At 40.3% G+C, this 27,330-nt stretch overlaps 1 protein-coding gene across 5 annotated transcripts in view; it reads left to right on the top strand.

Annotated features, from left to right (window-relative positions):
- AdSL (adenylosuccinate lyase) overlaps positions 1 to 27,330 on the top strand; it is a 184,864-nt gene that overhangs the window by 45,859 nt on the left and 111,675 nt on the right. For all 5 annotated transcript variants that reach the window (XM_067098251.1, XM_067098247.1, XM_067098250.1 and 2 more), the window contains exon 7: positions 1,678 to 1,858. In XM_067098251.1, coding sequence (XP_066954352.1) covers positions 1,678 to 1,858 — 181 coding nt within the window. The remainder of the gene's footprint in view (positions 1 to 1,677; positions 1,859 to 27,330) is intronic.

Genomic DNA, 27,330 nt, shown 5'->3' with positions numbered 1-27,330 from the left:
GTTTCTCTGATGGAGATGCGATATGTTCCTACACCATTGGTTTTCTTGCAAAGAACGAGAATCCAGAGGAACCTTGGCTTCGTTCTTTTAGCATTAAGAACCTAATACATGTAGTAGGTTCAGAGGATGAGAAGAGATTCTTTTGTCTAGTAAGGACACTCAGATTCTACCTCCATAAGACTGACAATATAAGAGGTCCTTCCAATAACTTATGGTGTTCAGTGAAGAACCCTTCATGACCTCTCTCGAAGAATGCCATCTCTCTCTTTCTAAGAGATCTCATTTGGGAGGCACTTTCCCAAGCAGTAGAAAAACTTATACCCATTGTGAAAGTGAGGGCTCATGAAGTTAGCGTTCAAGTATAATTTCTCTCTTTACTCCATTCTCCAATCCACATATTGGAAATGTAAGTCAATATTTAAATCACACTATTTACATGATGTTGAAACAGTTTTTAATAATTGCAGCACCTTGGGTCCTTTATCAGTGGCTGGCATGGTGTTGGGGAAGGAAGTATAGGAAGCATTCCTTCCATCCTTACTCTTCGCCTTGGAAACTGGTGTTGAGTCTTAGGGGAGTCTGGGGTTACTCTGTACTGGGATGCCCACCATGTCTTTTAATGGTTGGGTGGTAGTGTTTTTAATTTTTTGGTGTAGGTAACACCGTTGTTATCGGGTTATTGTTTGTCAGTACTGCGCCTAGGGCAGGGGCAGCCTTTTTACTTAGCTAGCATTCAGAGAAGTCCTTTACTGCAAGGTCCCCACTTATGTAGCAGATGACACTTGCCTATACCGCCACACCTCTACGGGGTAAGATGGGCACCACCAGAAGCAGTATCTTCCTGCAGCATCTCTCTTACCAGGTAAGGAAACAACAAGCATCATATTGATGCTAGCAACCTTTTCTATTCTGAACTCATTACTTTTATTAATGCTTGGGGGTAGAATAAGTCCATGAATCCCACCTCCTGTCAATGTGGGAATCAGCTATGTAATTACTTGGTAAGTTACTTATATGAAAATGACATTTTTATAATAAAATAATTTTATATATACTGTACTTACCAAGTAATTACAAAGTGGGAGCCCTCCCTCCTCCCCTTGCATGGACATTACGGCATAAACAAATTGAGCCTCTCTGCTATGTTGTTCCTCTCCTTCCCTGAAATTTGGCGGGGTAGATAGTTACTTACACCAAAAACAAAACAAAAGAATCAATACCACAAATTTTCAAATTTTAGCTGCCAGTTACTAGAAATTGATAGCTACGTAATTACTTGGTAAGTATACATAAAACTTTATTTTATCATAAAATTACATTTTATTGACGAAATCCATTGCGTTACTATGGTTTCTTTTCTGCATACAGTGTAATTGACTGCTGGAGTTTATTCTTACAGATACAAGCTAAAGTTAAAGGGTGATTTATAATGAGAGGGTCTCTCCCCAATGGTACTTCAGGTTCCAGAATTGGTGAAGGACAGCATTACTGGATTACAGTAGTTTATTTGTGCAAAACAAAAATTCTATTTTAAGTGTTCTCATGGTTTTATTTTTATAGCCAAGAATCTGTTCGTAATCTTTTAGTACATTCAAGATTCTCTTAATTCCTATTACTGTGAAGCATTGATATTGCAGCGCTGTATTACTGTTGTTAACACATGATCAATATTTGCAGGCGTATCAGTATAGGCGAGTCATTCCTTGCAGCCGATGGTGTTTTGATGACCTTGCAGAACATCACTGAAGGATTGGTAGTGTACCCAAATGTAATCAATCGGCACATAGCTCAAGAGCTGCCCTTTATGGCATCAGAAAATATCATCATGGCCATGGTAAAGGCTGGAGGAAATAGACAGGTATGTGGGATGATCTTGCTTACAAGAAATTCGGCTTATTTATTTTATTGCGTAATCCATATTCACAATAAAGAGTGGCACTGAAACTGTGCTGTCACTTCCGTTGGTAGATGAAGGAAAGGTCTTGTTATTTTTCACTTATACACGTATATGACCACTACATATGTTACATGTACAGTTATAATTTTTGTGCTCGTTTCCTTTAGTATCAGATTGTATATAAGCTACTTACCAAGTAATTACATAGCTATTAGTTTCTATTAACTGGCAGCTAGAATTTTGAAATTCACGGTAATGCTACTTTTGTTTTGGGGCGAGTAACCCCACCTGCTGTCGCGGTAAGAGAGGAACCAGCTCAGCAAACGAGCTCAGTATGTTTCTGCCGGCTGATGAGTGTGGATACAGTGATTGGCAGCAGTGGTTGTTTGGAATTTTCTCTTCTCTTTTGCTCTTGTTGGAATCATTGGTGAAGTATTCTCTTTATGGTAGCCTTTTCAGTATAATTAGATAGTGTCTGGTGTTTTTCATCAGACAGTGTTACCGATGTTGACTTTTTCTTTCTGAATATTGACTAACTTTAGACTTTTTGACTTGTGACTTGTCACAGTGTCTGATTCCGTTTCTCAGAGATTTAGGTATTGCAGTAAAGGCTGCAATACTCGACTGACTAAAGCCTGCTATGACCCACATACACTTTGCACAACTTGTAGGGGTCAAATATGTTCTCCTGAATTGACTTGTGAAGAATGTGTTTCAAGAGATAGTAAAATGTGGAAGACTTTAAAGAGTCATTTGACCAAATTAGACAGGGACAAAAAGAAGAAGGTAGCACCAAGAGCTAGTAGTAAAAAGACTAGCAAGTCAGGTGTCTGCTAAGTCTTTTAATGATGATAATTTTGATTCTCTGTCTGTTGTTCCACCCTATCCCTCTTCTCAATCTGTACCAACCACTCCACACCCTGGTTCCCTTACTCCCGATTGTGACCCCATTACCAGCCTAGAGTCTAGAATCAATCTTAAGTTTGGGTTAATGGTTAATACAATGGAGAAATTAGATGCTTCAGTGAAAGTCCTGATGGACAAAGTGAGCGTGAAAAGTGTTGGTGAAGTGTTAGTGGAGGAGGTGGCTGTCAGTCCCGAAGATTCTCCTTGACAAAGGTCCCTGGCAAACTCACCTAAACCTGGGAGAAGCCAAACTGGTAGCCCAAAGGAGGTCGGTGGGGTTTGCCCACAGGCAGCCACCCCCTCATTCGGACTTGTTGATGCATCCCAGGTTACAATGGAGCACCGCTGGAAAGGGGTCTCCATGGAAGTGGATCATCTTTCATCTAGTGTTTCCAGCAGTGATTCTAGTCCTATGCGCCAATGGTGTTTTCAAGAAGAGTCTCACCCTCTGAAAAGGCATGCCCTGGGAGTGTCTCAGCCTCCTTCAGTCCCTGTTAAGAAGGTTAAAGAAACTTTTCCAGAGCAACTTCCATCCTGTAGTCCCCTTGAGTAGGATGCCTTGACAAGGTGAGGGGCTAAGGGACCCTGGCCTTCGGGCCTGGGTCTTGATGAATCATCCTATGTAGTTTTTAGTTTAAATGGCATGGAAATTTCCACTTTCACAAAATTTTACTGGTTAGGTGAGTCTGAGAAGGGATCGTGTTTTGGAAGGGGTTTGCATTCAAAGATAATTGTGGGAGTTGTGATGGTTGAGTCACCATCCAATATGGTTTGGACCCAAGAGATAGTGATGGGATTTTCCCATTGCTATCTTGAGGGCAGAACCATCTCAAGGGATCAGCCCATTGGAATCCAGGGGGGCTGGTTTTTGGGGATGGGACCCCTGGCTTTTGTCCGGAAGCCTGCCAACACGTTTTGAGTGGGAAATCTGTCCCCATTAGTGGTGGCAGAACTCCCAGCAGGTGGACTGGCTTATATCTGAGCCACTGTAAGCGTGTTGGTGTTATCCTGAAAGGTTAGGGCATGGGGTGGACTATTGGGAGTCAGCATTCACCTGTGCTTCTGGTGGAGAATGCGAATATCTGACTGATCCATGATCTTTCTTGATATAACCAAGCAGTTTTGGGTGGGTGAGTGAGCCAGTTTGTGTGTGGAGGTCTGGTGTGTGCATGCCTGGCATCTTGGGGTCTCCTCGTGGGTTCTGGGGATGTGTTGGGGTGGGGAGTCTAAGCAGTAGAAGCTGCCTGGTTTTCCCTTTCTGATGTGCTGGTGGGGTCTGTGCTGGGGCTCTTGGGTGTTGGATGTGCACTTTTTGAACATCTGCATGTGGACTGGCTCATTTAACTTTATGGATTTGGCAACAAGTTTTCCCTCCCCTGGATCCGATGGCTTACTTGCACTGGCAACAACTTCTGGCATGGAAAAGGATATTGGTTCTGACTTACAGATTCCACCTCAGAAAAAAGGAACTAAGGTTGATGCAACTCTCCACGGGGAACTCCACGAAAGAAAGATTCTAAGAGTGATGAAAGTCACCATAGAAAATTGACAACTCTGCATGCATATCAAATACCCCTTCAATGCCATTATGAGTCTATTTTTGTACCATTTAAACAATATGGGAAAATTTAGAGATACATATGAACTTCAATGAACCTGATGAAAAATGGGAAGCCTGGATCTCTTTTGAGAAACACAAAGATGCCTTTAGTGCCACATATAACATTGAAAGTATTCTTCTTCATAACTGTAATATAAAGGGAGCACTTGTGACAAATTCCTTAGAAATTTAGATGTTTATCGACCAGCTGACTGGAATGAAAATGAGTCTTCAACTCTTGAAAATAATCTGTAGAGAGTACCTAAGCTCCCCCAATGGCTTATAGCAACTGCAAAAGAGAAGAATTATAATTATTTTAAATTCATTAAACAATTATAAAAGAAAGTAGGCGCTATATGAAATGGTGACATTTCTAGAATTGGTAAGAAATCTGTTCTTATTCATACAAAATCCAAAACACAGTCACTTATGCTTTGCAGTTTAAAAGTAGATGACAATGAAATGTTAATAGATATCAAACCCCATATTAATTTTATTTATGGAAGAGGGGTAATCTTCAGTATGGATTTATATGACTTCAAAGAAGAGGAGTTATTAGATATAGGTCCAAAACAAGTTTGGCAGGTATGTAAATTTCCAAAAACTACAATGATAATTTTTACTTTTGAAGATCATAATGTTCCCTCTCATTTGTATATAGAAAATGAAAGGGTGTCGGTACATCCATACAAACAAAAGCCATTACAGTGCTTCAACTGCTTCAGATATGGTCATCCTTCTCTAGTCTGCAAAAATGACAAGTTTTGTGACACCTGTTCTGCACCAGCACATGGCGAATGCATATTAGGCACTCAGTGCATTAATTGTAATTTGGGTCATAAGTCCAGTGACAGAAAATGCCCACATTTTCAAATGGAAACAGCTGGCTTACTAAAATCAGATGCAGAGCATGTAAGTGTGGGTTATGCTAGAAGGCTTCTAAGTAAGGTAAAGAATTATGCTAATGCCTTGAAATCAAATATTAGCGAGCAAGATAAACCAAAAATGCCAGGTAGGCCAATGAATGCAAACATAAGTTCAGAAATAAATGCTCAGCCTCCAATTCAGAAATCAGTGCCTCCAATTTTGGGTATTACTCCCCGTTCCCCATTCCTCTGCATCTTCTACGATGAGCAGCCTTAGGCTGTCATCTTGGGTGCTCTCTCTGCCCAGTTTAGGAGAGGAACTCGGTACTCAAGAGCATGTTATTGCTCTCACAACGGAGGGAAAATACCAACACACCTCCCCACTTTCCAATAGGAAAAGAGGGAGACCACCTTCCTTTCCCCCTCCAGTTACAAGACTTGCTGAGATACCTAGCAATAGGTATGAAACAAAACAAAGTTGATGGATCAAAATAGCTTAATGAGATAATTCACTCAAAACTTCTGTCGAAATACATCACAATCCTTGCCAATCAGATAAGCTACATATAATGTTATAAAAAGTGTAAAACCAAAATATCTCGACTATCATTTGAAAAATCATCAGGAAGTAGCAGTAAAATGAAAAATTCAGAATTGAGGACTTCTTTCAAAGAGTCCTCTAGAAAATAAGCAGCATTATCTTCTCCATCTTGTAATGGAACTGTCAAGGTCTGAGGGCTAAATATGAAGAGCATAAGATGCTCATTCATGAATTCTCCCCAGTTTTTATTTGTTTACTGGAAAATATGTTGGCTATTAATACTCCTTGTCCAGAAAACAAATTACTATAGCTGTCTTTTTTGACATTGAAAAGGCATATGATACATGGAGATATGCAATAATAAAAACTTTACATAAAAACAGCATTTGTGGACATTTACCCAGGTTTATCCAAAACGTTCTGACAACTCGCACTTTTCAAGTGAGAATTGTTGATGTATTGTCAAGTTCATTTCCACTTGAAAATGGTGTTCCACAAGGTAGCATCCTTAGTGGCACACTGTTTACTTTAGCAATAAATAATATCAGTAATAATCTACCTATTGGAATTAAAAGTAACCTTTATATGGATGATTTTGCAATATATTATTCAGCATCTTGCATAAAACATGCAGAGCGAATCATTAATAAAAATAGATGAATAGACCTCATCTGTAGGCTTTAGATTATCCAGACTTAAGACTCAAGCAGTTGTGTTTTATATAAAAATAAAAAGTGGAAGAAGGGTGAAGAAATAGATCTAAAAATTAGAAATCATTCCACACCAATTGGCCAAGCAGCAAAATTTTTAGGATTAGTATTTGATACTCACCTGAACTGGAAAGCTCACGTAAAATACATGAAATCAAAATGTAAAAGAGCATTAAATCTTAGTAAAAAAAACTATCAAACACTACTTGGGGAACTGATAGACATACCCTTACTGTACTGTATAAAGCAACAGTGCTGTCTATCATTGACTATGGGAGCTGAAAACATAACGAAGGCCTTAGAATATGTTCAGGAGCCTTTAGATTGTCACCAACCTCATATTTACAAATTGAATTTAGTGAACTACCACTGTCTCTCCATAGAGAGTTTGTAACAATGAAGAGTTCCCTTAGAATTCTAACAAGTGATTCTCCAACCAAAAAATTATTTGAATTAAGAGATGTGTTTATAAACAATCACTCACCATCTTTCCCTCTTAGAGCTAGAAGACTTTGAGTTGAATATAAATATGCAATTGCCTTCAATAATAAAATTACCTCCTCCTTGGACTATGAATAAAATAAGATTTTGCACACACTTAAAATATTTATCAAAAAGTTATTCATATACTCCAGAACACCATAGACATCATACAATAGAGCATATAAGCCGAAAAGGTCCACTTTATGCAATATACACAGACGGATCTAAATCAGAGTACGAAGTGTGATATGTTAGAGTATCCCAAGACAAAATTTGTCAATTCTCTCTACCTGATAATGCCTCTGCCTTTACAGCTGAGTTATGCACAATAGCATCAGCCATAAAAATATTTAAAGAAACCTCATGTAATAATTTTGTAATTTTTAGCGACTAGAAGCGCCATTGAAGCCATTCAGTTACAAACCAAAAAATAACATTGTACAACAAATAAAGTTATTACTCCATAAGTTATATAATAATGGGAAAAATGTAGAAATATGTTGGATCCCTGCCCATGTAGGGATTAAGGGAAATGAAGAGGCTGATAAAGCAGCTAAAGAAGCAGCCCATATGACACGGTCCAATGTAAATATCCCAGTTAAACCTTAAACGCCGACTGGACGTAACATACGTCGACTAAAATTGTCTGTTGGGTGCCGAGTGGACGTACCTTACAATGACTACAAAAAATTTCAACCTTCGGTCAACTTTGACTCAACCGAAATGGTCGAAAAACGCAATTGTAAGCTAAAACTCTTACATTCTAGTAATATTCAATCATTTACCTTCATTTTGCAACAAATTGGAAGTCTCTAGCACAATATTTCGATTTATGGTGAATTTTTGAAAAAAATTTTTCCTTACGCCCACGCTGTAACTCGGCCGAAAATTTCAGAAATTCTTTCGTCATTTTGTCGTAAGTTTTGCACTGTTTTATATTAGCCGTTACGTAAAGTTTTATATATGAAAATGTGTGCAATTTCATGTAAAATACAGCAACATACAACCCATGGTTGTAGCTTTTATCAGTTTGGAAATATTTTCATATAAACCACGATAACTGCCAAAATTTCAACCTTCGGTCAACTTTGACTCGACCGAAATGGTAAAAACGCAATTGTAAGCTAAAACTCTTACATTCTAGTAATATTCAATCATTTACCCTTCATTTTGCAACAAATTGGAAGTCTCTAGCACAATATTTCGATTTATGGTGAATTTTTGAAAAAAACTTTTTCCTTACGTCCGCGCCAGAAATTCTTTTGTCACGTTGTCGTAATGTTTGCACCGTTTTATATTAGTCGTTACATAAAGTTTTATATATGGAAATGTGCGCAATTTCATGTAGAATACAACAGAAAATAACTCATGGTTGTAGCTTTTATCAGTTTTGAAATATTTTCATATAAATCACGATAACTGCCAAAATTTCAACCTTCGGTCAACTTTAACTCAACCGAAATGGTAAAAAAAACGCAATTATAAGCTAAAACTCTTACATTCTAGTAATATTCAATCATGTACCTTCATTTTGCAACAAACTGGCAGTCTCTAGCACAATATTTCGATTTATGGTGAATTTCTGAAAAAAAACTTTTTCCTTACGTCTGCGTGGGTAACTCAGCCGAACATCTCAGAAATTCTTTCGTCACGTTGTCGTAATGTTTGCATCGTTTTACATTAATCGTTACATAAACTTTTATATATGAAAATGTGCGCAATTTCATGTAGAATACAACAGAAAATAGCTCATGGTTGTAGCTTTTATCAGTTTTGAAATATTTTCACATAAATCACGATAACTGCCAAAATTTCAACCTTCGGTCAACTTTAACTCAACCGAAATGGTCGAAAAAGGCAATTGTAAGCTAAAACTCTTACATTCTAGTAATATTCAATCATTTACCTTCATTTTGCAACAAACGAGAAGTCTCTAGCACAATATTTCGATTTATGGTGAATTTTTTAAAAAAACATTTTCCTTACGTCCGCGTGGGAACTCGGCCGAACATCTCAGAAATTCTTTCGTCAAGATGTCGTAATGTTTGCACCGTTTTATATTAGTCGTTACATAACGTTTTATATATGAAAATGTGTGCAATTTCATGTAGAATACAACAGAAAATAACTCATGGTTGTAGCTTTTATCAGTTTTGAAATATTTTCATATAAATCACGATAAATAGAAAAAATTCTACTTTCGGTCAACTTTAACTCGACCGAAATGGTCAAAACTGCAATTGTAAGCTAAAAACACTTACAGTCTAGTAATATTCAATCAATTAGCTTAATTTTTCAACAAACGGGAAGTCTCTAGCACAATATTTCGATTTATGGTGAATTTTTGAAAAAAACATTTTTTTACGTTCGTATGCTACTTAATTCATGCATCGTTTTGTGATATTTTCTCTGTGTTGCTTTGATCGTTTTACAATTTGTTATATACCAAAATCATCGCAATTTAGTGTACAATACAAAGAAAAAAAAATAACCCGTTAGCTTTAACCGATTTGCTCAAAGCGCGATTTGTATACAATTATATATGAAAATTTTTTTTTGCGCTGTCATATATTTCAATATTTATATATGATAATGATATTTTTTTTTGCGCTGTCATATATTTCAATATTTATATATGATAATGATATTTTTTTTCACTTCTGATGGTTGCATACTAAACTTCAGGCAGTGACAAAAAAAGGAGGCAAAAATGAACTCTTAATCTTAAAAACTAAGCGTGCTGTGATTTTTTGAAAAAAACTTTTTTTCCGCTTCGGCGCTAACTCTCGAACGCCGCCGGCATACGGGAGACGTTTTTGTAAATAGAAGCTCGGCGTTTAAGGGTTAACAATCATAAAACACATATAAAAGTGGGCATTATAAACAAATGGCAAAATGAATGGAATGAAGAACCGTAAAATAATAAGTTGAAGCAAATAAAACCTGGAGTTAAAAAATGGAGTTCATCATACCAGAGAGACATGCGCAAGTAATTCTAACACGTGTCCGAATAGGTCATACTCGTCTGACACATGGACACTTAATGAGCAGCCCACATGAACCAGCTCCCGAATGCTCAGAATGCAAAGTGATGATAACAATTAAACATGCGTTATGCAAATGCCCAAAATATAACCAACATCAGTAATCAGCTTTTGTAAATGGATCGATTGGTGGAGTTTTATCAGTCTACAACATTTTCAGTTGACTTAGTTTTAATATTCTTAAGGAAATGTAAATTAATTGATTTTTTTTATATTAGTTGCCATGGGCCAACTAATATAAAAAAATCCCAATTTTAAAAAATATTAAGTTATTCAGAATTTTAACATTAGTTTTATTTATTTTTAATTGTACAGATGAAACTTGAGTAAATGTATTTAATGTGTGCATGTGTTCTAGTGTGGAAACATGCTTTTTGCATGTTTTTAACATTTCATTATTCGTTCATCATTTAGTCCCAGTGCTTAGCCTATGGCTTAGACCTGGGACTCCATTTCATTTTAATCCTTTGGGCCAGCCCTATGAGAGCTGTTAATCAGCTCAGTGGTCTGGTTAAACTATTTTAATAATAATAATAATAATAATAATACTCCTTGTCCAAGGTAATGCGCTGCATACCGAACTGCTTATAATCCTCAAGTAGGAAGTCATAGAGGGAATTTGGTTAATAGTCACCATGACATTCCTCAGATATCTTTAAGTCTGCAAACGCCCTTTCAAGTAGTAGCAGTGCAAGTAGAATTAATTAGTAAATATACTGTTTATTCTCTCTACTTACCTCCCAATGATGATGTGTGCTGTAATGATGTAGTAGGGTTCATTAACCAACTTCCTCAACCATTTCTTCTTGTAGGAGACATGAACAGTAGACATCCATTGTGGGGTGATGTTTTAGCTAATAGAAAAGGCAATCTCATGGCATCACTTGTTGAAAACTAAAACATAGGGATTCTTAATACTCACTTTCATATACAAACAGGCACTTTGTCATGTATTGACCTATCTATAGCTAGTTCTAACTGCCCTATTGACTTTCACTGGAGAACATTGGATGACTGGCATACTAGTGACCATGCACCAATAATCATTAACCCTTAAACGCCGAGCCTCTATTTACAAAAGTGTCTGCCGTATGCCAGCGGGGTTTGGGAGTTAGCGCCGAAGCGGAAAGAAAGTTTTTTTCAAAAAATCACAGCACAATTTGTTTTTAAGATTAAGAATTCATTTTTGGCTCCTTTTTTGTCATTGCCTGAAGTTTAGTATGCAACCATCAGAAATGAAAAAAAAATATCATTATCATATATAAATATTGGAATATATGACAGCACAAAGAAAAATTTCATATATAATTGTATACAAATCGCGCTGTGAGCAAAACGGTTAAAGCTAATGAGCTTTTTCTTTTATTGTATTGTACACTAAATTGCGATGATTTTGGTATATAACAAATTGTAAAACGATCAAAGCAACACAGAGAAAATATTATCACAAAATGATGCATGAATTCGTAACGCTCAGACGTAAAAAAAAGTTTTTTTCAAAAATTCACCATAAATCGAAATATTGTGCTAGAGACTTCTCGTTTGTTGAAAAATAAAGGTAAATGATTGAATGTTATTAGAGTGTAAGAGTTTTAGCTTACAATTGCATTTTTCTACCATTTCGGTTGAGTCAAAGTTGACTGAAGGTTGAAATTTTGGCACTTACCGTGATTTATATGAAAATTTTTCAAAACTGATAAAAGCTACAACCAGGAATTATTTTTTGTTGTATTCTACATGAAATTGCGCACATTTTCACATATAAAACTTTATGTAGCGGCTAATATGAAATGGTGCAAAAATTACGACAAAGTGACTAAAGAATTTCTGAGATTTTCAGCAGAGTTAGCGCGCGCAGACGTAAGGAAAAAGTTTTTTTCAAAAATTCACCATAAATCGAAGTATTGTGCTAGAGACTTTTTGTTTGTTGCAAAATGAAGGTAAATGATTGAATATTAACAGAATGTAAGAGTTTTAGCTTACAATTGCATTTTTTTTACCATTTCGGTAGAGTCAAAGTTGACCGAAGGTTGAAATTTTGGCACTTATCGTGATTTATATGAAAATATGTCAAAATTGATAAAAGCTACAACCATGAGTTATTTTTTGTTGTGTTCTACTTGAAATTGGGCACATTTTCATAATTAAAACTTTATGTAACGGCTAATATAAAGCTGTGCAAAAATTACGACAAAGTGACTAAAGAATTTCTGAGATTGTAAGAGCCTGACGCCGTCTCTTCCAAACACGTGTGTGTTCGTGTGTTCGTCGTCCATCGGAGTGGCGAGACGTTTGGCGTCTTCACAAACAGAAACATACACACAGTTTGATACAGAAGATTCGTTGGAACATTATGAGTACATGATTAGAATGCTTGCATGGCAATGCAAGTAGTGGTGATTGTACATACATCAAGACAACAATGGTTAGGGAGAAACAGACGGAAATATTGTATGGTTGAAATCGCGTTCCTTTAGAGAAAGAAAACAAGATGCTCTCGTTGTCTTGTCCACTCCGATGGACGACGAACACACACGTGTTTGGAAGAGACGGCGTCAGGCTCTTACAAGATTTTCAGCAGAGTTAGCGTGGACGTAAGGAAAAAGGTTTTTTCAAAAATTCACCATAAATTGAAATATTGTGCTAGAGACTTCTCGTTTGTTGCAAAATGAAGGTAAATGATTGAATATTACTAGAATGTAAGAGTTTTAGCTTACAATTGCATTTTTTTACCATTTCGGTCGAGTCAAAGTTGACTGAAGGTTGAAATTTTGGCACTTATCGTGATTTATATGAAAATATGTCAAAATTGATAAAAGCTACAACCATGAGTTATTTTTTGTTGTATTCTACATGAAATTGTGCACATTTTCATATATAAAACTTTATGTAAAGGCTAATAGAAAATGGTGCAAAAATTACGACAAAGTGACGAAAGAATTTCAGAGATTTTCGGCAGAGTTACCGCACGCGGACGTAAGGAAAAAGTTTTAAAAAATTCACCATAAATCGAAATATTGTGCTAGAGACCTCCAATTTGTTGCAAAATGAAGGTAAATGATTGAATATTACTAGAATGTAAGAGTTTTAGCTTACAATTGCGTTTTTCGACCATTTTGGTCGAGTCAAATTTGACCAAAGGTTGAAATTTTAGCACTTACTGTGATTTATATGAAAATATTTCAAAACTGGTAAAAGCTACAACCATGTGTTGTTTTTTGTTGTATTTTACTTGAAATTGCGCACATTTTCACATATAAAACTTTATGTAACGGCTAATATAAAATGGTGCAAAAATTACGACAAAGTGACGAAAGAATTTCTGAGATTTTTGGCAGAGTTAGCGCGCGCGGACGTAAGGAAAAAGTTTTTTTTTTTCAAAAATTCACCATAAATTGAAATATTGTGCTAGAGACTTCCAATTTGTTGCAAAATGAAGGTAAATGATTGAATATTACTAGAATGTAAGAGTTTTAGCTTACAGTTGCGTTTTTTTACCATTTCGGTCGAGTCAAAGTTGACCGAAGGTTGAAATTTTAGCACTTATCGTGATTTATATAAAAATATTTCAAAACTTATAAAAGCTACAACCATGGGTTGTTGTTTGTTGTATTCTGCATGAAATTGCGCACATTTTCATATATAAAACTTTATGTAATGGCTAATATAAAACGGTGCAAAAATTACGACAAAGTGACGAAAGAATTTCTGAGATGCGTCGCTGATGCTCTGTAGTGCGAGAAGAAAGAAATTCGTGCATGCGCGGCTCGGTAACGCTTGTAAACAAAACAACGGCATGATCCATGAACTCCCAGCATCCCTCAAGGCGCGTGATTTAAAATCTTTCGCAAACTAGGCCTATAACTATTTTTCCGCGGATATTTAAAAAAACTTTTTGTAGTCAACGTACCATACGTCCACTCGGCACCCAACAGACAATTTTAGTCGCCGTACGATACGTCCAGTCGGTGTTTAAGGGTTAGAAGCCATTACCTCTCTGAGGCTCTTGGTTGGGATGGCAGGTTCATCCTTGCCAAGATCCTCGGTGAGGATGTGGTGTATGATGCCAGTGGCATTTTTAGATTAATTATCAGTGCTGGTCTTCTCCCAAAAATACAATATTTTTCATTTATTTTCTTTTATCTTTTTATGGTTTTTATAACAGCTATGTTGTCCTTTTAATTGGTATCGGCGTCAGTGACCCAGTTGTCACGATGCCAGATAACTCAAAATCATTCATTCATTCATTCCGTCCTGTAGTTTTTGGGACAGTCCGGAACGTTTCTCCCAGGATCACCCAGAGTTAGTGGGACAGTTTCCTTCTACTAACCGCGCTACTGTTCGTAAGCGCTCTTCCGCTTCTAGGACCTCTTCTGCTAACCTCCCATCCTTAGCATCGGAGAGTTTACCTGGGCATGTAGTGGTTTCGGAGCACTCACTAGCGCCCATGCACCCAGCTCCTGAGCAGTCAGCGTTAGCTGGATCTTCATTGGCTCCTAAGAAGAAGTCTTTGGTGCCAATGCGCCCAGTGGCACCAGAGCTTCCGTTGTCTGTTGAACGTTCTGCTCCTAGTGGAGTGGCTCTTACTGAGTGCCCGTCATCTTCTGTGCAGCCATCGGCTCCTGAGTGCCTATTAGCCCCTGAGCGAGCTCCCGTTACCTCACGAGCTCCTGCTGGTCCCCGAGCACCCATCTGCTCCCGAGCGTCCATTGTCTCCCAAGGGTCCGTTGGCTCCCGAGTGTCCGTCAGCTCCTGAGCCCCCGTCTGCTCCCAAGTGCCCATCAGCTCCCGACCGCCCATCAGCTCCCCCAAACACCTGTTGCCTGTTGCCACCCCGTCTGCCATTTGCCACAAGACAGTCTGTCGGTGCCCAAGTCTGTTTCCGCTTCTGAGCACCCAGTTTCTTCTGAGCTTTCTGCAGCACCCGTCTCTTCTTCAGCTCTGCCAACTTCTGCTCCCGCAGTTGCAGTTTTGCTACCAGCCACATCCCTGTCTTCATTCTCTGCAGCACAACAGGCTTTGTCAGTAGTGGATCCTTCATTCCAGTTGATCCAATGCCAGTTGAATAATATCCTGGGCTTAATTAAGAAGATGCCCTCGACTCCTTAGCCTATTGCAGAGCTGTCGCCCATTTCTTATGAGGAGGAAAAAGATGTGGACCCTGTTACCCCTCCTTCAGCATATGCCTCCTTGCTCAGGTTCCTGCTGGTGACATTTCCAGATTTCTTCTTGCCTGCAGCTCTGGCGTCACCAGCTTCGAATTAGTTAATGGACAACCAGACAACTCCTTCTTCGAGGCTATGTAAAATGGTGATGTCCTCTTCAGCTAAGAAAGCTCTACATGAAGTGGAAAGCTGGCTCTCAAGCAAGAGAGAACAGGGAAGAACCTCTTTTAGTTGTCTGCCGTCTAGATTGTCACAGAGAAGATACTTATCTTTTGCAACCGGAGAGGCCCCATCCCTGGGAGCTTCTGCCTCCTCCCAGGGAGACTTCTCTGGGTTGATAGACTCCTCCAGAAGGTTGGCTTTTAATTCAGCAAAGATTTTGTTCTCGACCTTGGAATTGGACCACCTTATCAAGCATCTTTTTAAAGTCTTTGAAGTGCTCAGCTTCTTAGAATGCGCAGTAGGAGCACTTCCCCGTAAAATAAAGGGTTGCCCACATATTCCAAAGTTAAGTATACCTTAGTTTTACTAGACCACTGAGCTGATTAACGGCCCTCCTAGGGCTGGCCCGAAGGATTAGACTTATTTTACATGGCTAAGAACCAGTTGGTTACTTAGCAACGGGACCTACAGCTTATTGTGGAATCCGAACCACATTATAGCAAAAAATGAATTTTTATCACCAGAAATACATTCCTCTAACTCTTCATCAGCCTGCCGGAGACTCGAACTCGGGCCTAGCAAGTGCTAGTTCACAGCTCTACCGACTCGCCCAACGAAGAGCTCGCACATATTCCAGAAGACTTCTCTTCGGACTTTTAGGGTCATCTCATTCCTGGATAAAGGTATTAGAGACGGTTGCTTGAGTTATCCTTGCTGTTTGCGATAGGTATTCTCAAGAAAAGGGAGCTTTGGTGTTCCTACATCGCGAAGGGAGTGACCCTTTCTCAGAAGTCCGCGCTCCTCTTCTCTCCGCTTGACCAGAAACACCTGTTCCCTCAGATTGACTCTGATCTACAGAAAAAGTCCACTCAGGACCTCCTCATGCAGCGAGGCACCCTAGAGAGATTCCGGCCTTCAGCTCAAGGACAGTTTCTCCTGTTCAACCTCAGCCCTTTCGTGGCAGGGTCAGACAAAGAGGCTTCCTTAGACCTCGCACAAGCTCCCGTTTCACCCCTCGAGCAATCAAAATGTCATCCAATAAAGCAACTGCATGCATATAGGATCTAGTCTTCTGCACATCTGTGGGAGCATGACTCCTCCACTTCTGGGAGCATTGGGAAGCGAGAGGAGTGGAAACCTGGATTGTGCAAGTCTTGAGAGAATGTTATTCGGTCCCATTTCTGCAGAAACCTCCTTTAACCAACAAACCCGTCTTATTGACGGCCTACTTTGTAGGCTCCGAGAGGTTTGATGTAAGTAACTTACCCAATAATTACTTAGCTAAGAGTTTCTACTTGGACGGCAGCTTAAATTTTGAAATTCATGGTAGCGATTCTTTTCTTTCGTGGTTAGATAGAGGAACAACTAGGCCAATAGATCAATTTGTTTCTGCTGCTTTTATTGTCCACACACCGTGTTGACTAAGCAGCTTAGTTTTGACAGTTGTTGTTTCTTCCCATCCGGTGAAATATTCTTTGTATGGTAGCCTTTCAGCATTGCTTTTTTTCCTGATGTGACTTTGTTACTGATCTTGACTTTTAGCTAGTTAGTACGTCAGACACTAGCTCTTCTAGTTTCAACTATAGCAGCAAAGGCTGCAATACCCGGTTAACAAAAATAACATATGACTCTCATACCCTGTGCACAAATTGCAGAGGGCAAATTTGTACCATTAATTTGACATGTGACGAATGCAGGGATTGGGATGAACATAAATGGAAGACCTTGACTTCTCATTTAAATGAATTAGAGAGAGATCAGTAGAGGAAGGCAGCCGCTAAAGCCGGCAAGAAATTAGCTAGTCAGACAACTCCTAAATCTAATGATGTATATATTCTTGCTGTATCTCCTATTATTCCTGTTTCCCCTGTATCAGTCAATACTCCTAGACCACCTACTCCTGCTCCTGGCTTTCACACTTCCAAGCCTGATCACTTCTCCAGCATGGAAAATAAATTTGATCAGAGAATCAATATGGTGGTAGGTATAGCGGCCCAATTAGGGGCATCAATGCGTGTCTTTATGGATAAGTTCGACAAGAAAAGCGAAAGTGAAGTATTAGTGGAGGAGGTGGCTGTTCATCCCGCTGATTCTCCTAGGCATTGGTCACTGCCATACTCCCCTGAACCAGGGAAGAGGCATACCGTTAGCCCAAGGGAGGTCAGTGGGGTCTGCCCATGAGCATTTTACCCCTCAGACCAGCCTGTTGCATCCCAGGTTGCGTCAAGAGACAGCCGCTGGAAAGGCGTCTCAGACGTGCATCAGCTCTCTTCTAGATCAGAAGATTCTTTGCCTTACAGAAAGTGCCAATGGTATTTTCCTAACGAGTCACGCAAAAGGTTGATGGAGCCTCCTCTCAGTCCTCAACCTTCTTGCAGTAAGTAGGACAACCCTGGACACCAGGAATGAGTGTATAGTCACTCCTTTTCGTTTAAGAAGCATCTTCTTTCTGACTCCAAGTGCCCTGCTTCTAGTGTGCAGCGAAGTTCTTCATCTAAGTGCCCTGTACTTGATGAGCGCTTTTCGTACGATGAGCGCCCAGTTGCGGCCAAGCAACTTGAACGCCTGCTTTCGGTTAAAAGCCCTGACACAGCTAAGCTTCCTGAAGTGCCTGAGCTTCTGAAGTGCCCAAGCTTCCTGAAGCGCCCGAGCTTCCTGAATCATCAGAGCTTCCTGAAGCGCCCAAGCTTCCTGGAGCCCCTGAGTTCCCTGTCACATCTGCTCGCTCTAGAGCTCCGACATGTCAACATGCATCTACTCCTCCGCCTGCTGCCAGTGCCTCAGGGAAACCAGCCAGTATTTTGATGTCTGCTTCTAAGCTGCAAGCACCAGCTTCGTCCAGTTCGGTGACGAATTGTCAGTCAGCCTCAAGTTTGGACCCAGCTTTGGCTCCTCTTCAGTGCAAGTTGGATAGCATTCTGCAGCTTCTTCACGGACCATCCACTGCTAAGGCACTTCCATCGGATGCTCCCTTGTCTCCCGTTTCGTCGGAAGGAGAAGATTTCGATCAAGATTCTCCAGCGACTCCTTACGTGTCCCTTTTGAGGTTTTTACTTCAGAACTTCTTGGAATTCTTCTCTCCTGTGACTCCTTCGTCCCCAGCTTCATCTTTTATGATAAGCAGTCAGCCTTCGGACACTGCCGGACTCCCTAAGTCGGTTCTCTTTCCTCATCCAAAAAGGCCCTTAGTGAAGTGGAGAACTGGCTTTCCAAGAAGAGGGAGCAGGGGAAGGCTTGCTTTAGTGTCCCTCCTTCTTGCCTTTCTAGGTCTCGCTACTTATCTTATGTTACTTGAGAAGCTCCTTCCCTGGGAGTGGCTCCCAGGGAAGGCCCCTGGGCTTCCTCCCATTGACGTAGGCCGTAGATCCACTCTTGCATCAGCGAAGGTGTTCTTTTTGGTGCAAGAGATGTACCATCTTCTGAAAAGTCATTTTAAGACTTTAGAATCCTTAAGTTTTATGGACTGGTGCATAGGTGCTCTTGCCAGAAAAGTTCAGGATCCATTCCTTCCACCTGATTACACTTCAGAACTTATGGGTTTTCTCTCCTGCGCTGACAAAGCAGTCAGAGACAGCTCGCAGGAGGTTGCTTTGCTATACGTGATGGGCGTGCTCAAGAAGAGAGACCTATGGGTTTCCTTTATGTGTAAGGGTGTGACACCGTCTTAGAAATCAGTGCTTTTATTTTCTCCGCTCGTCTTTTTCCCACAGGCAACTGTTAATGAGATCATTTCCAGCCTGCATAAGAAGTCTACCCAGGATCATCTTACAGAGTCGATGAAGCGACAGAGAGATTGGACCGCAGTACCCACCTGGACTTCTTCTCCTCTGCAGTCAAGCCCCTTTCGTTGGGGCAGGCAGAGATCTCAATCCAGGTCCAGAGGATCAGTTAGGTTCACACCCCGAACCATCAAGATGTCATCAACTAAACCTTCAGCCTGCAAGTGAGAGCCCAGTCCTCCATGCCCCAGTGGGTTCAAGGCTTTTTCTCTTCTGGGAGAGATGATGTTCATGAAGGGCAGACCAGTGGGTAGTCAGAGTACTCAAGGAAGGATATTTTATCTTCTTCAGGGAGAGGCTTCCCTTGACCAGCACTCCCGTCACCTTGACAGCTTACTCCAAAGGATCAGAGAGGTATTCAGCCCTCTCAGAGGAGCTTTCCTCTCTCATCAACAAGAAGGCCATAGAACTAGTCAGGAACTCCAAGTCGAAGGGGTTTTACAATCAACTCTTTGTAGTGCCCAAGTCTTCATGGGGGTGGAGACCAGTGCTCGATGTGAGTGCTTTGAATGCCTTCATAGAGAAGACAAAAATCAGTATGGAGACAACACAGTTGGTTCTTTCATCCATCTGTCAGGGGGACTGGATGATCTCCCTAGACATGCAGGACGTGTATTTTCATATCCCTATTCACAAGGATGCAAGAAAATATCTCAGGTTTGTCTTCAGGGGCTGAGTTTATCAGTTCAGAGCACTTTGTTTCGGCCTCTCGACTGCCTCACAAGTTTTTAGGAGGGTTCTTGCTCCCCTGGCGGGGTGGCTTCATCTAGCAGGGGTAAAGATCTCACTCTGTTTAGATGACTGGCTACTTCCCTCTCCCATAAAGAAACAATGCATGGAGGACTTACAGAAAATGATTTGCATGATTCAAGATTTAGGACTTTTATTGAGTCTCCAGAAATTGGAATTAACTCCCACTCAGAGGATTCTGTATTTGGGGATTCTGATAGACCAGGGGTTCTCAACCTCGGGTATGTGAGAGGAATTTTTGGGGTACTGTACATGACAGGTTTCTCAAAATACTTCGGTTTTGAATAACTGCAAACCTGTTTGCAGAAACTGGCCTACATGTGCTTTGTTAATGACTCAACTGTAAAAGATTATTTTGATAGTTTGTTATTGACCAGATTGTGGTCAACAATGGCAAGTTCTTATTCTCCTTTAGCAAAGAAACATGTACAGAACCTCCTGATGCATCCTACCTACTGCTGTGAGCAGGGAATTTCAGCACTGTGCTTGATTAAAAACAAGTTACATTCACGTCTTGCAGTCAGAGACGACATAAGAGCGGCTCTTTCAAGGACGGTGCCGAAGATTGACTTGCTGGTAGCAAGGAAACAGACCCAACTATCTCACTGAATTAGTCTATGCTTGTATTTTAATGCAGTCACACACACTAACTTCCCTATGAGTAAGTAACTAGTTACTAATAACTAGTTGCGAGGCTTAACAATCAGCATTAGTTTGCAGTCAATGGAACACAATGCCTTCTTAATACTATTTTGTTATTTTTTTCATGCTAGTGATGCAAGTCACGCACACAGTAATTTCCCAATGAGTAACTAGTTATAAGCTGCATATAGCACCACTACCTCAAAGTCACAGTTATTGAAAAATGTGTCTGATTTAGTTCTATTTTATTACTTTTATATATGCTATTCACACAAACAGTGACTTGCCTATCACTGTTACTAGTTACAAGTTGCAACTAGCTGCTAGCAGCACTAGTTCACTGCCACAATGATCAAAAACTGTCTGATACACAGTGAACCCCCCGTATTCGCGTGGGATGTGTCCCCCCCCCCGCGAATAGGTCAAATCCGTGAATGCTTAAAACCCCTCTAAAAACACTTAGAACTGCCCATTTTGATAGCTTAAACCAAGAAAAACCCTGTAAAAATGCTTATACCTGAGTATTTTAATAGTTTTATCACAAAAAGTGCATTTATTCATGAAAATTATATGAAAATAGAGTAATTAGTGAATATTTCTCAGTGAAAAATACCGCGAATGGGCGAATTTTCCGCGAATGATGGCTAGATGTGTTCCACAGAGAAACCCACGAATGCGTGAGTCCACGAACCATGAGAACGTGAATACGGGGGTTTACTGTAGTTCTGTTTTGGTAAATGTATTGCAGGCTAGCAGCCAGTCACATAGTGTTTCCCTGTGAAGTACTAGTTCCCTTCAACACTACCTCATAGTGATATACTCTCATTAATTGAAAATTTTGTCTGCTCCACATATATAACACAATTTAAACTTAATAAACTTCATAGTGATATACTCTCATTAATTGAAAATTTTGTCTGCTCCACATATATAACACAGTTTAAACTTAATAAACTAAGTAAAAAACCTTGCATTTCTTTATACCATTCCTGATGCTGCAATGTGCGTAAAGGGTACATGACTAATACTGAAAGGCTTCAAGGGGTACATGAGATTAAAAAGGTTGAGAACTTCTGTGATAGACTCTCGGAGTTTACGGGCTTGCCGTCCCCCAAGAGATTGGAGGACTGTTTAAGGAAGGTCGACCTGTTTCCCACCCTTCGTTCGTGTACAGCAACTCAGTGGATGAGTCTTCTAGGCACATTGGCCTCATTGGAGCAGTTTGTAAGACTGGGGAGACTACACATGAGGCCACTACAGTGTTACTTGAGAGCCTGCTGGGATTGGAAAGTATATCAAGATCTTCACTTCTTTCCTATCACAGCGGAGATAAAGGAGGACCTGCTTTGGTGGAGGTCCGAAGAAAGATTGATGGAGGGGAAATATCTTCTCCCAGTGAGCCCCGACCTAGACTTCTTTTCCAAGGCGTCGGATCTGGATTGGGGAGCAGTCCTTGGGAACTGAGAAACCTCGGGAAGGTGGTCCCCAAAGGAGAAACAGCTTCACATCAACCTATGGGAGTTGAAGGCAGTTCACCTGGGTCTCAGTCATTTTGCAACAAAAGTCTGCAATAAGACGATCACAGTGCGTGCAGACAACACTACAGCCTTGGCCTACATAAAACATCAAGGGGAACTCACTCGTTCTCCCTGTGCAAGATAACAAGAGACATGTAGTGCTAGGCAGACCAGAACCGAACCCAATAAATCACAAGATTTATCCAAGCAAATGCAATGTCCTGGTGAACGAACTGAGCCGCCGGAGTCAAGTCCTTCCGACAGAATGGACGGAAGACCATCGGGTTTACTCCAACCTATGGAGTCTGTGGGGACAACCGACCCTAGACTTATTTGCAACATCTTGGAATCACCGTCTACCTCTGTTCTGCTCTCCTGTTCCGGATCCTCTCGCAAGGGCAACAGATATGATGATCCAGTATTGGTCAAATTTGGACCTTTACGCTTTTCCACCCTTCAGAATGATAAGAGAAGTTCTCAAGAAGTTCCTCTCTCACAGCAATGTAAAGAGGACTCTGGTGGCCCCCTTTGGCCACATAAGGAATGGTTCCCAGACCTGGATCTCCTCATAGACTTTCCAAGGCTCCTCCCTGCTATTCCAAGTCATCTCAGACAACTTCACTGCAGGGTATTCCACCAAGGCCTGTCCACTCTGGCCCTGACAGGCTTTTGGCTGTCAGTAGGCTTGTCCAAGCAAAAGGATTTTTGTGATCAACAGCAGAGGCCATTGCCAAATGTAGACGTGACTCGTCCAACAAGCTCTACCAGGCAAAGTGAAAGTGTTTTAGGACGTGGTGCAGGAGAACAGGGTTTCATCTTCTCAGACATCTATCCCTCAAGTAGCAGGTTTTCTTCTGTACTTAGGTCTTCTCTAGGAAGGTCTTCTTCCACCATAAAAGGCTACAGAGCGATGCTCAGCTTTGTTTTCTGTCACAGAGGCCTCGATATTTCTTCCAATCAGGATATTTTGGACCTGATTAAGTCGTACAGTACCACCAGATCTAGAAAGGAGGAGAATTTCCATTGGAATCTAAATGTGGTACTTAAGTGGTTATCAGATGAGCACTTTGAACCTATGCGTTCTTCCTCACTGAGGGATTTAACTAAGGAAACTATTTTTCTTGTAGCGCTGGCCACTGCAAAGAGAGGAAGTGAGCTTCAAGTGATCGACAGGAGGATTGGCTTTTCGAACGGAGACGCAGTCTGTTCCTTCTTAAGTTTTTTAGCAAAGAACGAGAACCCTTCACACCCTTGGCTTCGTTCTTTCACCATTAAGAGCCTATCTGATATTTTAGGCACAGAAGAAGAGGAAAGAGTGCTATGCCCAGTGAGAGCCCTCAGGTACTAACTGCACTGAACCAAGAAAATTAGAGGACAGTTTTCTAATTTGTGGTCTTCAGTTAAAAATCCCTCTAGACCTTTATCTAAAAATGCCATATCCTTCTTCTGGAGGGATCTCATTATAGAATCTCACTCCCAAGTGGAGGAAAATGACTTGAAAGTCATGAAAGTTAAAGCTCATGATGTAAGGGCAGTCGTTACATCAGTAGCTTTCAAACACAATCTTTCCTTATCCTCCATTCTTCAGGCAACGTACAGGAGAAGCAAGTCGGTGTTTGCAATGCACTATCTGTGGGATGTGGAAACTGTTTACGAAAACTGCAGTACCTTAGGGCCGATGTCCATAGCTGGCATAGTGATGGGTGTAGGAAGTATCCCTTCCTATGTATTTAGCTCTTTGCCTTGTTCATGGTGTCAAGTTCTGGGGAAGCCTGGAGGGTACAAGAGTGGAGTGCCCACCAGTTTTTTTTGTGTTGGATAGTGGTTATGTTAATTTTTATGGTGTAGGTGATTTTGCTGCTGACTTTTTTATTGTGGTTTGGTACTGCAACCTGGGCAGGGGCAATAGTCTGAGCTTTGTTGGCCTTCGGTATTGACCTTCGCTACAAAGTTCCTGTTGTGTATTCTGTCAGCTTTCAGAGTACTCCTTCGCTGCAGAATATCCAATTTCCCTTGAGACAACTCTGACTATACCGCCACGTCTCTACAGGTTGAGGTGAAGGCCAACCAGAGGCAGTAATTATCTGTGCAGTTCTCACCAGGTAAGGAAGCAACAAACATTGTCTCAATGTTAGCCTGTTGTAGGTCATTAACTTTTCATATGTAGAATATTATTTTACTGTCCACAATTCCCACCACCGTTCAGTGTGGAATCAGCTAAGTAATTACTGTGGAAATTACTTATAAAAATGACATTTTTATCATAAAATAAAGTTTTATATATACTTACCCAGTAATTACGGATGGAGCCCGCCCTCCTCCCCACTCATGGACATTTTGCATAAACAAATTGACCTATTGGCTTAGTTGTTCCTCTATCTTACCCCGAGAGTGGGCAGGGTCTTGTAACCTACACAAAACAAAAGAATCGCTACTGCGAATTTCAAAATTTAAGCTGCCGTTCGAGTAGAATCTCTTAACTAAGTAATTACCGGGTACGTATATATAAAACTTTATTTCATATATGTAACTTACCAAGTAATTGCATGGCTATACTTTCCACTCGCACGGCAGTTAAACATTTGAAGTTCACGGTAGCGATTCGTTTATTGATAGTGTCGGTAACTACCCTACCCTCTATCGGGGAACAATGGGTACAATGTACACTCGGCAAGGAAAGTGAAGATACAGTTTTTTTAAATCTTCGGTCATACAGTATATTGCTCAATAATGCGACATCTGGCAACTTTAGAAAGGGGAGGAGCTTCTGTCTTAGTGTGTTGGTTTTTTGCTTGACCTCCTATAACTTTCAATCGTATTCTACGATTCTGACATCATTGATACTTAAATGCAGTAGTAAGCTTTACAGTATTCGTTCAAGTTGTAATTTGCAGCGACAGTTCTGAGCAAAATAAACATTTTTCGACGTAACCTACCAATTAACCTTATACAAATGAATTTATGACACCACAATGAACGGAATGCTTGCTTAATCGGAAACGCGATCTTCCATAGTGAAATCAAGAGTTAAATTTGAGCAACGTGGGGAACAATAAAGGAACGAATGCAATGTTACGTTGAGAGAGAGAGAGAGAGAGAGAGTTGCTGTTGTGTAAGCCTAGGCCTATATGTAGAGCTACTCATTTCATTATTTTTTTTTTTTAGAGATTGAGCGATACTATATTTGTATAGTATGTTTTAGCGATGGAGAGAGAGAGAGAGAGAGAGAGAGAGAGAGAGAGAGAGAGTTGCTGTTGTGTAAGCCTAGGCCTATATGTAGAGCTACTCATTTCATTATTTTTTTTTTTTTAGAGATTGAGCGATACTATATTTGCATAGTATGTTTTAGCGATGGAGAGAGAGAGAGAGAGAGAGAGAGAGAGAGAGAGAGAGAGAGAGAGAGAGAGAGAGAGAGAGAGAGAGAGAGAGAGTTGCTGTTGTGTAAGCCTAGGCCTATATGTAGAGCTACTCATTTCATTATTTTTTTTTTTTTTAAAGATTGAGCGATACTATATTTGTATAGTATGTTTTAGCGATGGAGAGAGAGAGAGAAACTATGGCAACGCAGAGAGAAACTATGGCAACGCAGAGAGAACGGGCAACGTCAAGAAACATCCAGTTACTTGTGTTTTCCCGCTGAAGTGCTCCACACATCATAGAGAACGCTCTTGCGGATTTAAATAGATTTGGTCAACTTACCGTAGCTGTCGCAACATTTACTGCCTTTAATTCCAGCTGACTTTTAACACCGTGAAATACAAATATGAATGTGTGAAAATTAAAGAAATTATCACTACCTCGTATGATGATGCAATAATAAGCCTGTCCATAACGGAAAACGAGTAAATATTGCCGTTCTGATAAAGAGTACTACACCGAGATATTCACACACTATCTTTTAGATCTCTATGAACGAAGTCATCTGAGAAATTCTGATTACTTCGGACATGCTTGGTGTTTTTAAGTATCTGAACGTTTTTGTTTTGCAGATTTAACATATATGATATAATTTGCATTGTATTTTCATATTCTAGAGTAAATTTACCGAGATTATGTGTTTTCTGTAAGAAAAAAATAAAAATTCGATGAACGAAATCTAAAGAAAACTGTATCTTCACTTTTCTTGCCGAGTGTACCAGCGATCGTCACCTCTGCAGCAGAAATAGCGGACTTTCTTCTGTTCCTACGCTCCACTAAAGGACTTTCCACCTCTACCATTAAAGGCTACAGAGCTATGCTCAGCTCAGTTTTCTGCCATAAAGGAATGGACTTAACATCTAACTAGGATTTGTCTGACCGTATTAAGTTCTTTGATACCGCAAAGCTTAAAGAAAAACCTTTGCTGTCCTGGAACTTAGACGTGGTACTTAAGTGGCTGTCCAGTTCACATTTTGAGCCCATGCAATCTGTCTCTTGAAGGGATCTAACCAGGAAAACTTTTTTTGGTTGCCTTGGCCACTGCCAAGAGACCCAGTAAAATCCATGCTTTAGACAGAAACGGATTTTCTTGGGAATGCAGTTTGCTCCTTTTTCCTAGACTTTCTGGCTAAGAACGAATTGCCATCGAATCCATGGCCTCGTTCGTTTACGATCAAGAGCTTGTCCGAGATAGTAGGGCCATCTGAAGAAGAAAGAACTCTCTGTCCAGTAAGGGCCCTTAAGTTTTATCTTCACAGAACGAAGGACATTTGTGGTACTTCAAGAAATCTTTGGTGTTCTGTGAAATATTCTTGTAGACCCCTATCTAAGAATGCCCTGGCATTTTTTCTGAGGAACCTGACTTCAGAGGCACATTCCATGGTGAGCGAAGACTCGGTCTCCGCTTACAAGGTAAAACCCCATGAGATAAGAGCGGTCGCTACGTCTTTGGCATTTAAGCGCAATGTATCCCTCACGTCATTTGTGTAAGCGACGTTTTGGAACTGCAAGTCGGTGTTTGCACCGCATTATTTAAGGGATATTGAGACTACTTACAATCGGTGCAGTACCTTGGGTCCGTTTTGCGCAGCTGGCGTGGTGTTGGGTGAGGAAACGTAGAAAGCAATGTCCTTTCTTTAATCGCTTCGCCTTGCTTAGGGTGTTTAGTTTTTTGGGGAGCCTAGGAGGACTATGTACTTGGAGTACCCTCCAGTCAATTGGTTTTTATGGTTGGGTATTGGTGTTTTTAATTTGGTTTTTGGTGGTTATGGTGACTATTTACTCTGGTTATTTTGTGTGGTACTGCACCCTGGGCAGGGGCATCTCGTACTTTGCTAGCCCTCGGAAATT

The sequence above is a fragment of the Macrobrachium rosenbergii genome, chromosome 54 (assembly GCF_040412425.1).
Source record: "Macrobrachium rosenbergii isolate ZJJX-2024 chromosome 54, ASM4041242v1, whole genome shotgun sequence".
Taxonomy (NCBI): domain Eukaryota; kingdom Metazoa; phylum Arthropoda; class Malacostraca; order Decapoda; family Palaemonidae; genus Macrobrachium; species Macrobrachium rosenbergii.
Note: the sequence above shows the minus strand (reverse complement) of the source record. Positions and strands in the feature narration are given on the sequence as shown.